Here is a 15273-nt window from a genome sequence, read left to right on the forward strand (position 1 = left end):
CTGAAATCCTATAGCATGCTCCACCAGCTCCTGCTGAAGGGATAATCTTTTCACCTGCTGGAGGCAGCAGTCAACTCTCGGAAAAACAGGGCACAAAAATCAAGAACACATGCATTGTGTCCATTCGTTTTCCTGCAGCAGTCACGCTCAGCCCTCTGGAATGACAAACTCAAGAGGCTTAACGTGCCAAAATAAAGGTTTTTCAGAGAGTCTTCTCTTTCATACTGTTTAAAAATCATGTCTATTTTAGGTCTTTGGTATTGTGGTGGTTGTTTTGCCCAGTCATCTCATCTGCACTGAACTAATTCTGTACAAATATTCATGAGCATGTTTAACAAGTTTTAACAAACAGAGCAGGCATCTTGCCAGTCACAGCTGAATAGCAACGAAATCTAAACACAGATACTTTGGAAAAAGTTATTCATCATTTCAGAAGAAAGTGGGAGGAGATATTTGTGTTTATTTTACAGTATTTCTGTAACACCATAAGGATTAACAAGGAAATATCCAACTATAGCCAAACATGAGGAACACACACAGAGCGTAAGTATCCTTACAGGTGCACATTTGTAATAAATTAGGATTTGCTGCTTGGTAAAGAATTTGCATTTTAGCATTTAGCACAGTTCTTAAACTTTTTCCCAGTAGAGCACTTTGAGGGTTTGTTTAAAAAGCCTATTTTCACTCTGGATCCTTTAATTCCTTTGGAGGTGCACTCTATTTTATTCTACATTATTTCATGTCTCAAGGCAATACTAAGAATTTGAATAACAAAAAACACCCCACAGTGATCAAATTTAATCACATTCTCAGTATTTTAAGCTCATTATGACCATATCTGAAAACAAAAAGTGATTATGCTACCACCCACATGTACCTTTAAAAGGAGAGAAAACAAATAAACAAGATATGCAGGGCTATTTTTCCAAACCTTTTTGAGATAGCATTTGAAAATGTAGTTTTCAGAAATGTCTTTGATTTATAGCACAAGAAGTTCACAAAGAAGCCCAAAAATTTAATTTAAATGCTATCTGTACCTACTCAACTTTGACAGCCAGGGATCTCTACCCTGCTTTCTGTTATCTGCTAACAGAGTTCAGGTTGTCAGGGCTGTTACTGTGAACACAGCAATTTCATTTATTCCCAGGAAAAAAATTAATCCTGATTGCCTTAAAACTATCATTTAACTTGGACACACACCTCTTCCTCTCCATACCTTTTTTTTTAGTGTTTTGGTTTAAATTACTATTATGTAGAATATACATTGTCTGAAGTTATACTCCTTTAAGTGGGACACAAACTGCTTGGAGTCTTAGGTTTAAGTTTGTATTTTGTTTTCCTCCACCCAGAACCCTCTGAAATACAACTGAAGGTGGTAAGTTTGTAGCAAGGTAGTAATCTGGGAACAAGGACAGGTTACTTCATGATTTATTGGAAATTACATGACAAAGCAAGTGTGTGCTAAACAGCAATAGGCAAGCTTATGCTTAGTGTATTAATTTAATAATTCACTCAACAAGTTGCAAACAAGTTAATTGTGTCAAGAGAACTTTTATCCATGGTAGTAGTCTTTCATGCCTTAATTCATATGTGGAGTTACCTCAAGTTGATTGGAGAAAAACAGCAGAAAAGCCAGAAATCCTTTAAACAGTTTGTTTACCAACAAGAAAGCACAGAGACAGAAAAGAAACAATGGTCATCTTTACCAAAAAGCCTGCTCAGAAAACTGCATGGTACCTTTTGAACTAGAGTCAGCTGATCCCCATCATCCAAGAAATAACTACAAGCCACCTTAAACAAATAAAGTATGAGGAGTACAGTGCTACCAGCCTTTAAGTGTGTTCCAGGTTTTCAATACACCTGCAGAATTTATCTTTTTGTTTAGGAATGGCAAATCCTCAGTACAATTACACTGCTCTATATTAAGGTAAAAAGCAAATAATGCAAGCAGAAAGTTACCTTTACAGCTGCTGTCACTGCAGCAGTTGCTGCCAAATTCAACCCTTGCCTTCCAAAATTCACCATGGTCTCATAGCCTCTTTCTTTGGCTTGCACGATGTACTCATCAATCTCCTAAAAGCAAAACACATTTACATTTCAGAAGGCTGTTCATAAGAGAGAAATGTTACCCCACAGTATTATTTTTCCATCAGTAAAGGAAGACAAAAGAAGTGTTTAAGAAAATACTTTATGGGATAGTTACTCTTGTTTTTGTATACTGGTGCTTCATTCACTACAACTCTCTCATTTAAAAAGGATTATACCTGGTCAAACAAGAAGAAAAAACAGATCACTTTTGTCTAGTTCAGAAATGTTGCAGCTACACAGCAAGTTCCTTACAGAGAATAAGCTTAACTTGTTGGACAAAAGTTTTTCAAGAAATAACATGAAATCAGAGCTCCTTAGAGAGGCAGAGCCAGCTCACAAAGAACTTCCAAAGCCAGAGCTTTGGCATAGTTAAGTACCAAGGACAATAGCCATGGCATTTATCCCCAGCTGTGATTAAGTGCCTGGAGTTGGAGATCAAGGCTGCAAGGTACTTCCCAACATCTCACAGGGAAACATCCCTTTAGTTTCCCAAGTTGCAAACAGTTTATAGCTCCAACTTCAGAAGGTCAAGATGGCCTTACTGTTGGTATCAGTGGCCATCGTGTCAGCAACCTGCTTTGCCTAATAAAGGCCAAGCCTAGCACTGACCTTCAGGAATGCTGTTCCTGGACTGTGAGGTTTCCCAGAGGCAGTCTTCACACCTCTGCTAATTGCTCTTTCCACACATCCAACCAGGATGCTGAAGAAGACTGTTGCAGACAAGTCTTCCTTTAAACCTCAGTAAAAAGTCTCTCCTCTTATCCTGTCAGTTTGCCCACCAGAATGCCCTTGATGTCAGTCACCTGGTAAGTGTTATTACTGGGTTATGCCAGAACAAATGGCAACATGAACAGCTTTTAGTAAAGCTGCCTCTGTGCTTCTGCACTGAGGACACTGCACATGTTCCTGCAGGAGAGAGTCAAACTGCATCACTTCCACTCAGCTGGGCTCCTCAAAGGGCACCAAGTGGAGCAGGGAACACCAGGCTCTCTGATGTCACCAGAAAGCAGGACAATGTCTGCTCAGGCACAGACAGTCACGTGCACTCAGCTCTGCCGGTCCAAGTCGTGCTGCCTGCACTGCCTGGCAAACCAGTAACGCTGCTCTGCTTTCACTGCGTGTCCAGCAACAGCATTTCAGCATATGGCATGTCCAGATTAGGCACTAAAAATCTGACAAGTTATTTCTTACCCTTTCTTTAGAAGAAAGCAGCGGGTGGAGAAATTTTCTGTAGATTAAACTTGCCCCTCTGGTATATGGGGAAAGGAGCCAGATAACGAAAGCTATCTTCAGTTCATAGTACAGTGGAAACCTACAGACAAGTTAAAGGTTGCACAAAATCAACAACTGCAGTAAGAAAATGCACAGTAATGAATCATCACAAAGACATCTTTCCCAAAATCACAATTACATATTAGAATATAGGATTCTTCACATACAAGAAGTTGCATTAGACAAAAATTAAATGAGTTAGATTTATGGATTTAATTTTTTTAATTGACTATTGTAATTTAAGAAATGAAAACACTTAATATCCTTGTTTTGCATTACACATTCCTGCACAGAGAAATTCCAGCCCATCCTTTTAAGAGTTCCATTCCCCTATTCAGTTTCTACAGCCAAGGTGGAAGTATTACAGTCCCCACTGTAAGTGACAGAGCAGCAAACTTCAAACAGATGCTGCTGACCACATGCACTGAGACCTTTGCCTGAAAAAAGGGCTATCAAAAAGCACAACTTCTGTACACAAAATGAATCATCACAAATCCAAGAACATCCGAAACAAATACAGTTCCTTCTAGAGTTCATAAACAGCAGGCTCTTACCAAGAGACTGTTAGGTCTGTTATTGTTTCAGTGACTGTGTACAGAGCAAACACAATCCAATACATCATCCAGCGAACCTGAAAATGAAAAAAACACACCATCTCCAGTAGGAATTTTGATTTCACCTTTACGCAGAACACACTACACACGGTAAAGTCTGTTCAGAGCTGCCGAAGCAAGACATTCAACAGTATCTCAGTCTGCATAAACCAGGTTTCAAGTGCAGTTACAGGAAGGTCCTGGAGGATTTCTGTTCCTAAGTAGAACTGGTGGCAGCTGCACCAAGCTCACTGGTTCACCAGGGTCACCACCTCACCTAGGCTGGCTTCATAGAATTGATTCTGTCTCTGCAAAGCTTTAGTGGTAAGGAAAAAACCACTGCAAAGAGTTGGTAGATTATCCTAAGCACGAAGTTCAATTCCCACTGTAGCTCTACAGGACATTTCATTCTCTTCCCCACTCACCCATGAGTTGATACCACACCCCCCAAAGTCAGCATTGGTGAGGCAGCCCTTGCTTTCACCTCACAACACGTGTTATTCAGCCACACATTGCCATTCATTTATCTGTGCCCTGCTTAACACCAAGGCAAGGCAGCAAAAAAGCATTTTCATGGTAATTTAATTCTATTTATATGCTGAGAACCACAAAATTCTTTTTAATAAAGAAGCTCAGGTAAGAATGTTAATGCTTCAGAGGCTTACAGCTGTTCACATCTTTTTGTTTGTTTTAAGGTTTACACTACATATCAGTGCTTTGGTATCAGACAATGCTCTCAAAATACAGGGTTTAGTTCTGTTTTATAACAGTTCACTAAATCTCTCATGTTTCTTGGGCATTTGTTCAAATTTGGTCATCTAAGTTGATTACATCTTTCAGAATAAATACTATAGGAGCATTTGTCTTCTCCAAGATATCAGCTGCCCAATTCAATGTATTTCCAAAGTGGGTCAGTGCAAACCAACCACTGGTTATTTGTACTAACTGAACATGCACATGTTCTTTACATTCCAGTCCTATCTATGCTAGAAAAAACAAACAAACAAACAAGACAAAAGCAAAACAAAATAAAAACCAAACAAAAACAAACAAAGCCCAAACCAAACCAAACTGCCTCTAACCCACTACAATTACTAGAGACTAGTTTGAGTCTAAATTCATAGTACTCTCTTTCAAAAGGAGGAATATATATACTTTCCTACAGAGGACATGACTCAGATTTAATTTTCACTTTTAAAACACTCTTTTTTTGAAGTGAACTTAAATAAGTGCTCAAAACCTAATGATACACTACTGCCTTCTTCAGAGCTGTGCATTATGGTTTAAAACCACTTCCTTTGTCGGAACTTGCAACCCATTTATCTTAAATGCTTTCCTGCATTTCAATTTGAAAAGAAACTCAGTCATGTGATGACATTCTTCACTTCAGTCTCTCAGAGGATTTAGATATTTCAAGCTTGAATAAACTAAGACAAACCTACACAACAGCTGAAGTCACTGCTGACAGGCCATGTGATATTTAGACTGGTGACCCTTCCATGAACCACAGTCAACACCTCAATAAAAATAAAATTAAATCCCACCTTGCCCCATCAACCTAAGCATAATGCAATGCAATTTTTAAGATGCCATGCAAGACTGATTTTTTTTCCAATATATTTTATCCATGCTATTCTTTTTTTAATCAACATCTAATTGTTCAATTAGGAAAACAGTGAAAGTGGAATTTCTCTTGGACTGCTAGGAACAGCTAGAAATGCTCTGCAGAAGGGCATTTGAGATCTGCCAGGAGCCCTGCTGAGGTCTGGGCCAATATTCTATAAAAAACAAATCATATTCAAGTACAACTAATGCATCAGGTACCAAGGTATCCTCGATAAACAAACCTGAGTGACTCAAAGTGGTTTTCATACCAGGGAAAAAAAAAACAAACATGAAAAACTGAAGGCCAGATTTTACACCACCCAGAAGACTATCATCTGCTTAATTCTCAAAGACTAAGTTACAGAAGCTTAGAATGAGTTTTGCTTTTCATGTTAAAAGGGTGATTACAGATTTGTTTTGTTGAAGGGTTTTTTTCTGCCATCTGAGTGCTAAGCTCATCTTTGTTGGCTCTGGCTGAAGCACATTCTTTCAAGTCAGGATTTTGAAGCCAGGATTTGAGAAGGCTGGTCTGTTCAGCTTTCTAAACTACATTTCAGACGCCTATTACAAGTGCTTTGGTGTAATACAGTGAAAAAACTTCAAGTATCTTAGTCAACCTCATTAAATCAGAGTAATTACAAGAACAAATAAATCTCCTCAAAGGCACAGATCCTTATTTGTAACATTGAAGTCCATAAGCCTTTTAAATTATCACAATCAGCACAACACTTTTTTCCCCTAGAAATAATCTTTGAACAGTTTGCTGTAGCATGATCTACTCAAGTCAAGATGTCTGTTCTTTGTTTGTTTGTTTTCACTGGTAGAAGCAGTGACTGAGTAAAAAAAAAATAGCACTGTTACAAAGCTCTTATAATCCAGCAACAAACACAGATGGCTCCTGAGCCACAGGCAACCCTGGAAAGGAAGTGTTCTTGGGCCATGATGTGACTGGCAGCAGACCTGTGCCATTTGGAAGGCTGCACACTCTCTCTGCGAAAGAAAATGACCCAGCTGGGAAAATGAGAGCCATGGATCATCCCTAAGACCTATTTGGACACTTGACCCCACCAGCAATGGAGAGGTAATTCCCTGAGAGCCAGTGGCATTCCCTGCTAATGAAAAAGTCACTGTGACAGGTCTCATTCATCTCAGCCCCATGAACATTTTGTATGCAAGTGTAACAACTGAGATGAGCAAGAAAATCCCAGCATTCTACAAATATTACTGTTCTTTTTCTAGAAAACATATTGCAAGAGGCAATGGTAACCTTTTAAATTAAAAATTTCCTTTATTTGAGCAGGAAACTGGTATCCCCTACTTGGCCTGTGGATCCCTTTTGAAGGAGCAGGAAGGAAAAGCAGATTATAAATTCTTTGCATTACAGATTGTCCTGACGGGGCAAAGTAAGCATGAGATGAAGGGAATTCTTTTCTTAGTTTTGGTGATTTTTTTCTCCCATAAGCTTAGCTCTGGCAGGCACCAACTCTAGCTGCACAAATAAGTTCTAATCAGCTTTTACACAGAATATGATGTCCACTCTGGAGCCCTGATGGAGTGACCAGACTAAATTAAGACATTCAAGGGGAGGAACAACACCTACTGCATTCTACTACTCCAACCAAGTACAAACTGGAGACATCACACACCCAGACAGCAGCCTCAGGTCACAGCTGAGCCAGGGGAACTTCTGGCCCTGCCCACCCTGAGTCAGGCAGCTCAGGGAAAGACAAGAGCCAGGACAGAACACAGGTTGGCTGCAGAAATCAAGTCAGGCTGCCTCTTAAAAGAGGGAAGGAACTCAGTGACCAAAGCTCCTTGTAACTGCAACTGGGTAACATTCTTGTGGTTCTCATCACTGCTCACACTGACAGATAATTAATTTAATAGCTTAATTCAAAACTATAACTGTGTTTTTTCTCCATCTTTCTCTTCTGTCTGTTCTACTGTTCTCCACATGACCTTAACCAAGTCTTTTTTCCTTCCGTGGTTATACTTTTTCTCCTCTTTGAGGAACAACAGATTAAGGAGAGCTACCCTTTTCTCAGGTAGGTTTCTGAATTCTCTGTTGAGCTCCACACAATGGCAAACTGCTGCAACTCTTTTAGTGGTCACTGAGAATCAATTTGTTGTTCCTTATACTTCATGCAGAATTAGGAAACTTTAATTCTACCCCATGCCCAAAAGTGCATTACTTTGGGCATTTGGCCAAACTGCAGCCAAGACTTTAAGGTTTATGTTAAAAATCCTCAAATCCTCCTAAAAATATCCATATACAGCATAGTGTGTTGGACATGTTTCAGCATGTGAAACTGTGAAGAGTCTGAGACACCTTAACTTTAGCCCTTTAAACAAAAATCACAGGATTGCCACTAGGTTCACACAGGTGTTGCATGACACACTAAGATCAGTCAAGCTTTCAAATGATTTATTGCACTATATAATGAAAATATCACAGATGTATGTCAGCAGAGGCATGTGATTAAACAGTTAAAAGGAATGAGACTTACATATTCCTTCACATTTTTTGTCTTCACAGCTTTGTATGAGTAATATGCAGGATACAGCATCCCAAACACCAGCCTATTGTAAAACAGAGAGAGTTTTCAGGATCTGTTATACTGTAGGTGACAAAACAGTGACAATACACCATTAGAGTAATGCAGCCAACTTGATTAAAAAATCCCGTTATCTAGCTTGAAAAAAAAAAAAACCAAACCCCACTGTGTTATAGGTTCTTTGGAGGAAGTTCCATGATAAGCAAAACTGGAAAAACATGAACAGAAAAGGCTGCATGCCCTCAAGAGAAACTGTTTTGTAAGACCTTCGATAATAGATAATGTAAAACCAGTTCCTGTTCTGGTTCAGCTACAAGTAAAACCAGTCCTGCAGTTTGTCCACACCAAAAGTCTCTTTCCACACTGGCAGTGCTATCACACTTGTGATGAAGCGTTTGAAAGAGAAACCATTTGTCTCTCATTTTTACAGATTTTTCATCTATACTTTTCCACTCACTGGGCTGTCAGGTAGCATCGCTTCGAATAAAAAAAAAAAAAAGAAGTTGTATTTTTAAGCTTAAACAGCAATTTATCCTCTGAATGTGTCACCCTTAAAAAAAACGGTATATAAACATGAACTGGGACAAAACAGAACTTGGAGAATACTTCTTCAGAAACAACTGATCTTCAAGCACAAAGCTTATTATAGTAACAGTAAGATGGTCATAAAGCTAAAGATGACCTTAAGTTACATGAGAACACTAGCACAAGACAAGCACAATAAAGGTAGCTGGTTTTTCCCATCTAGTAAATCTTGGTGTTACTCAATAGTTGTCAAATCAGGAGTTCAAAAAGCCCCTGTCTTAGTAGTCACTTTTTCTTTTAAAGAATTCTTGCAGAAGTCACTTAAAAACCAAGGAACAGATACCACATATCATTACTGTTCAGCACTGTTGCGACATGAAAGTGTTGGAAAAACTGCCACTTGAACGCTACAAGTGGGCAGATAGGATTGAAACGAAACATCAGCACATTTAGCCAGTAATAATAGGAAGCAGTGAAGTTTTTATCTCCTTCCAGTCAGGGCTGACCTTGAAAGTGTGGCAGGATGCTGCTGCCAACTGGCACTGCTACCTCCTTCTCAAGGGAAAGTCCTCGAACCTTAGTTAAAGCTACCAGGCAATTTTACAGCAGAAAAGCCAACTTGTCAACAGTGAGCATAGCTGAAGGTCAGCAAATTGGCTTCTACCCTCAATCTATACACGACAGATCAGAGCACTGGCAAAAGAGAGCTCCCTGCAGCTGACCGGGACAGAAACACAGAGTTAACAGCCCATCGTGCTCCAGTCATTTTCCTGTTTGCATCCCTACCTTCTAACATCTCAAAGCTGTCAGCAACACCTACTCTACACATTAGAAGCACACCCATCCTCTGGTATTTCAACAGTAACTGCACAACACACTTCAAGGATGTGCCCAATTACTCCGTGGCTTTTCAAATTTAAAAGCTTGAGTTGTTATTTTTAAAAGGGCTGTTTATTTCACACTTGACATCAGCACACAGATAAAAACAAAGCCAGTTTCCACAGAGGGAAAGAGATTTCAGCCGAGTAGGATGTTGTTTACTTTATTTTACTAGTAGGTATATGGATAATCTTGTTTACCAATGTAATTTCACTGCCAGTTGTAAGCCCAGCTATTTCAGTTTTTCATCTGGACTTAGCAACTAACATTCCTTTTTTGGTACAGCCACTTCCTCTACAGGCCTTTTCTCTCATTTAAAGAGAAATGTTTCTCAAATATACCAGGAGATCAAAATCGAAATACAAAGAAAAAAAATGTATCAAAGAGCCTTTAAATCTGAATGAAACTATGTTATTTGTGTATCCATATAGCTGTATTTTTTAAAAAACATAACCCACTGCCTGTATTGTCACATAATCTATGGGCTCACAGTTTTAAAAGCTTTAAAGTGAACAACTGTTTGAAAAGCTCATTTCTGAAGCAAAGCAACTGAGTTTGCATCTGACTGATAACAGAAAAATCACGTATCTCTGGCACTGAGCATATTTAACCTGGATAGTAAACAACTCTAGAGCCAAGGTTGCAAAAAAAAAAAAAAAAAAAAAAAAAAAGAACTAAAAGAAACCAAGACACAAATGAAAGCCACCAAGTCACTCAAAAGGACTACTTGGCATCCAGAACACTAACCCATTAAACCAGCAGTGCATTTAAGGCTTCGGTCTGTTCACATTGCCAAAGAACTGCCCAAAGCAAGGAATAGTGTTTGGCACTTTATTCTTTCATTCCTCTGAAATGCAAAAAGAGAACAGTCCTGGCCTTGCCTAATAGTAAAAGCAATCCAGGAAACTCGTTGAGTATCATATACTTTGGAGACAATGCCATTCACTGAGCTCCCTTTCCTTACCAAGTGTGATAACAGAGATGACACCCATTTGCCCACCCACTGACAGACTGAAGATATTGGCACAGATACAGAGCCAGACACTTGCTAATGTGTGCAGCCACATTTTGCTTCAAGATGAACTATCATTACTATTCCATGTATGGCTTCGCAAGTTTAGTCAAGCAAGATTTCATTTTAAGGGAAGTTTGCTAATGGCAACTAAATAGCAGAACAAAAATCTAGAGAACAAACACTTGAATCTTTGGCTGTTCTTGGCTGTAAAAAGGCAGATATGGCCACAGCCTTAACAACACGTCCACTGAGGTTTCAGTTGGCACACACTGGGAAAGGAAAAGCATTTTTGCTTAGACTGTGCGCTACTCATGCACTTCTAAGCCACTCCCATCAAAGATAAACAGTTTGAATTATTTTTCTCCTTTTTTTGGCTACCAAGTGGTAAGGCTAACCAGTTTTGCACTAAGCTGTAAATCCTATGCATCTCTGTGGTACCCTCACGCTCAAAATACGGCGTAAGGAGTACCTGTAAGAATCCTATTCAGGGGGAAAAAAACCCCAAAAAAACATAAATGTGGTTATTTCTCGCCAGTTACCATCACGAGCAATTATTAATTCAGCTGGGGGAGAAAAATTCATTTATTGCCAATCAAATCAGAGTAGGATAATGAGAAATAACAGTAAATCTTAATCATCTTCCCTCCACCACCACCATCCCTTCTTCCCAGGCTCAACTTCACTTCCAAATTCTCTACCTCCTCCCCCACCAGCAGCATAGGGTAAGGGGAGTGGGAATTACAGTCAGTACATCACAGTTGGACTCTGCTACTCCTTCCTCCTCAGGGGGAAGACTCCTCACATTCTTCCCCTGTTCCAGCATGGGGTCCCTCTCACAGGTAATAATCCTCCATGAACTGCTCCAGCGTGTGCCTTTGCCACAGGCTGCAGTTCTTCACAAACTGCCCCAGCATGGAACCCTTCCACGGGGTGCAATCCTTCAGGAACAGGCTGCTCCAGTGTGGGATCCCTGCAGGATCACAAGTCCTGCCAGCAAACCTGCTACAGCACAGGCTCCTCTCTCCACAGGGCCACAGCTCCTTCCAGGACCCTGACCCAGCAAAGGCTTTCCATGGAGTCACAGCCTCCTCTGAGCATCCACCTCCTCCAGCATGGGGTCCTCCAAGGGCTGCAGGTGGATCTCTGCCCCACCATGACCTTCCATGGGCTCCAGGGACACAGCTGCCTCACCATGGTCTTCATTCACCACAGGCTGCAGGGGAATCTGTTCCAGCATCTGGAGCATCTCCTCCTACTCCTCCCACCGACCCTGTTGTCTGCAGAGTTCTTTCCTTCACATATTCTCACTATTTTGTCTGCTGTTGTGCAGTTTGCTTCATCTTCTGAAATCTGTTATCCCAGAAGTGCTACCACTGTCACTGACGGGCACAGCCTTGGCCGGCAGTGGGTCCATCTTGGAGCTGGCTGGCATTGGCTCCATCAGAGATGGGGGAAGCTTCCAGCAGCTTCTCACAGAAGCCACCTCTGTAACTCCTCTGCTACCAAAACCACGCCACACAAACCCAAGACACTGCCAAAAAAGCAAGGCCTTCAAGCCATGCCTTGCCAACTTCCCCCCCCCCAGCGTTCCAACTGGGTCGTAAGTTCCAGACTAAACTGCTTCTGTTTTCACATGTCCACACAAACAAAAGTTCACCCTGGCCTTTTTGTCCTGAATGTTTTTTTTGAAAAGCACTACACTAGAAAAAGTCTTTCTGTCCAGCACCTGACAGAATTTAGCTCCATTCTGCCATTCAGTTACACAATACCAACCACAACAATCTACAGCACAAGGCTATGTATTCGAGTAATAACAAAGACTACACTGTGACCAAAATGTTAGTCTGCTACAGGGACAGGGGAGCGTGAGGATAAGCTCCTGAACCCCACACCAAATTTAGCCTTCTTTTTCTTCCACCTTGGGCAAGGGGTAGGGGAGAAAAAAAAAAAATTCACATGAATCCTATTAAAAGAACACATCTGCTAACAGTACTCAGCAATTCCTTCAGCAGATTACAGTCACCAAAAGGCAGGAATGCAATCAGAAATAGGTCTGTTAAAATCCTCACAGCATTCTTATATAGAGAGTAGCACCAAAAGCCAAAGGAAAAAAGTCTTAACACTTAAAGAATACACCCAGAAGCACTGACAGATCTGAATAAAGCACATTCTTGAGAAGAGCAAGGCGGCTATTAATTTCCACCTTAGAAAGCTGGAATTCTCCAAAGCAACTGCCAGATTCTTCCAAAGCACAACATAACCAACAGCAATGCAATTACTCAGGGAGTCAGAAATCACCTTAAAGTTTTAAGGGGAAAAGTTACATCCCTCCCAATCCAGCTAAAAAGTGGGACTTTTCTATGCCAGGAACATTTATTTAATAGGCCCTAAGTATAATAATTGTGAGCAGTCTGATAGGAGACAATCAAACCTGTCTACCGATGCAGAGCTCCAGGCTCCATTATGTGTATCCTATCCACTCGTGTTTATGGAATATTTATTGACTTACCCCAAATTAGGGAACCTGTTGCCAGATACTCTTCAGGTTGTCTCAACATGGAAACAGCCCTGTTTGAACCTTGAAAGAAGTCTACAAAGAGCACAACAAAAAACTCGGAAAAAATTCTCTTCTGTGAGGGATGTTCTCACTGGAATCTGTGTGGAACTGCTGATGGACTTACAGGCAAGACACAGCAGTAACACTGATCACTTACTCACAGGGGCTCACCAGGCTTCTCTCAGAGAAAACAAGATTTAGATGCCAAAAGAACATTCAAAGTTTTAACCCATTTTGTACACAGAGAAATTTTTTTTGCATCCAACATGAGGGTTTTCCTTTCCTGCCATTACCTAGAGCAAAATTCACTATAAATGCATCCTCCTCAGAACCCGTTTGCTTTCTCCATACACTCAAAGAGTTGAGAGCACTGTAAACCTTCATAGCATTTTCTAGGTTGCCTGTTTCTAATTCTAGTTGCTACTACAAAACACTACATAACACAATAAAGATCAGAGAGTGCTCTTAATTAATCATTACCTTGGTACCTAAACACACATTAGATATGTTACCTCCTTCAACAAGAATTACCCTTGAATTTCCAGCTCACAGTTTGCAGTGTAGTAGGGCAGTTCACCAGTCAGCAAGATACAAACACAAGTCTCTCAAGTTCCACTGCCCAGCAACAAACCTACTGTATATTTGCTCTAACAGCCCTCTCTCAGGGGCCTGTAGCAATCTGGAACAAGGTACTGCTAAAAAACAAGTCCTGAAGCAAAATTCAGGTTGCTCTCTCTAATGAGTCAGCCTGGAAACTCTTTCACATGGACAAGCTGCATCAGTGCTCTAACACAGCTCTCCAGGCACTACTGGTACATAAATCCTGTGAATCAACTCACCTCCTGATCACACACAGATCTCACAGAGTGTAGAAGCGCTTGGGGAGAAGCTACTTACGTGCATAGGAACCTCGCTAGAAGAGTCTGTGCCTACGCCTAGAGAAGGTGCCCAAAACCTGTGTCCAGGACCAGCCAGCTTCCCTCGTGCTGCTGGACACAAACCCAATATGCCTTAGGCATATTTTAACAGAAGGACACAAGCCTGGAGATACCATCAACTGAAAAAAACAAAACAGAAGAGGAAAATCCCCACTGGCTCACAAATCCTGTTCAAAAGAGAGTCAAAATGCCCAAGAAACCCTGCAGTACAGAAAATTTCAAAAAGCTAGTACTGGAAAGCACATAGAAAACGTATCATGAATAGAAATTGTTATAAAACTCTTAGTCACTTCCCTGCATGACCACCTATTCACTGCTGGATTTGAACACACATGTTTGACTGCTGCTGTAACAGAGTCCTGACAGCCCCTGTGTTCCTTCCTGTTCCTGACTCACTGACCTGACCCACGTGTGCAGAACACTCAGCAGGTGAGCTCATGTCTTCCAAACACTCACACCGAGGAACTGAAAGGAGGGATCTGTAACACCTCCACGTGAGAAAGAGCAAACACTGATTGCCTCCAACATGGAGCAACCCTTAGTATAGAACTTGAGTATTCCACTTAGCTCTTAGCTCAAGCTCAGTGGCAACATTTCATCACCGCTCACACTTATTTAAACCTCAGATAAGTTATCTTCCTTCAAATCTACCTGAACCAGCCTCTGATTTCTCTGTTGCTATGACTGCTTGCCACTGGCAGCAGAGGATTTGTGGCCTCACATCAGCCAGCCGTGGTATCAGGCAGGAGCACAACTGAACACCGAGAACTAGCCAACGAATTAGGAACGACCATGGCCACTTCTCACACAGCTCTTAGGACAGCCTGGCATGACTCAGTCCTTGTACTAAACTGGGCTTTTCTTGTAACGATCAGCAAGGACTGACAGCTGGATTAGAGATGCCAGAAGAAACCATCTGACTGATTTGCTATTTTTCATTTTTTAAAAAAGGTCAAACCAAGTCTAGTTTTCAGCAGATATTTTCTGTTTTGATTTAGTACATGCACAAATAAACTTACTTACAAAGCAGGGGAGCAAAACCACAATTAAGTCCACAGGTTTTTTAAGTTTAAAGATGAAAGGTCATACCTACATGCATGTTCAAAGAAACTGTCGCATAGCACAAACTCTGGTTTAGGTGATTATGCTTTAAAAGGGTTCACATAATAAAGGTAATTGGCAGAAGACAGAGAAAGACACTTATGAGCTTTCTTGTTTTCCAAAAAGTCGTTTACACTTACTGCTC

At 40.8% G+C, this 15273-nt stretch overlaps 1 protein-coding gene across 4 annotated transcripts in view; it reads right to left on the reverse strand.

Moving 5' to 3' along the window:
* REEP3 (receptor accessory protein 3) overlaps positions 1–15273 on the reverse strand; it is a 36383-nt gene that overhangs the window by 12492 nt on the left and 8618 nt on the right. For 2 of the 4 annotated variants that reach the window (XM_064662338.1, XM_064662337.1), the window contains exons 2-6: positions 8066–8138; positions 3915–3991; positions 3280–3400; positions 1960–2073; positions 1601–1641 (exon numbers count right to left, since the gene is read on the reverse strand). In XM_064662338.1, the coding sequence (XP_064518408.1) occupies positions 1601–1641; positions 1960–2073; positions 3280–3400; positions 3915–3991; positions 8066–8138 (426 nt within the window). The remainder of the gene's footprint in view (positions 1–1600; positions 1642–1959; positions 2074–3279; positions 3401–3914; positions 3992–8065; positions 8139–15273) is intronic. The other 2 variants (XM_064662340.1, XM_064662339.1) reach the window with 1 other exon arrangement.

Source organism: Pseudopipra pipra, chromosome 8 (assembly GCF_036250125.1).
Source record: "Pseudopipra pipra isolate bDixPip1 chromosome 8, bDixPip1.hap1, whole genome shotgun sequence".
Taxonomy (NCBI): Eukaryota; Metazoa; Chordata; class Aves; order Passeriformes; family Pipridae; genus Pseudopipra; species Pseudopipra pipra.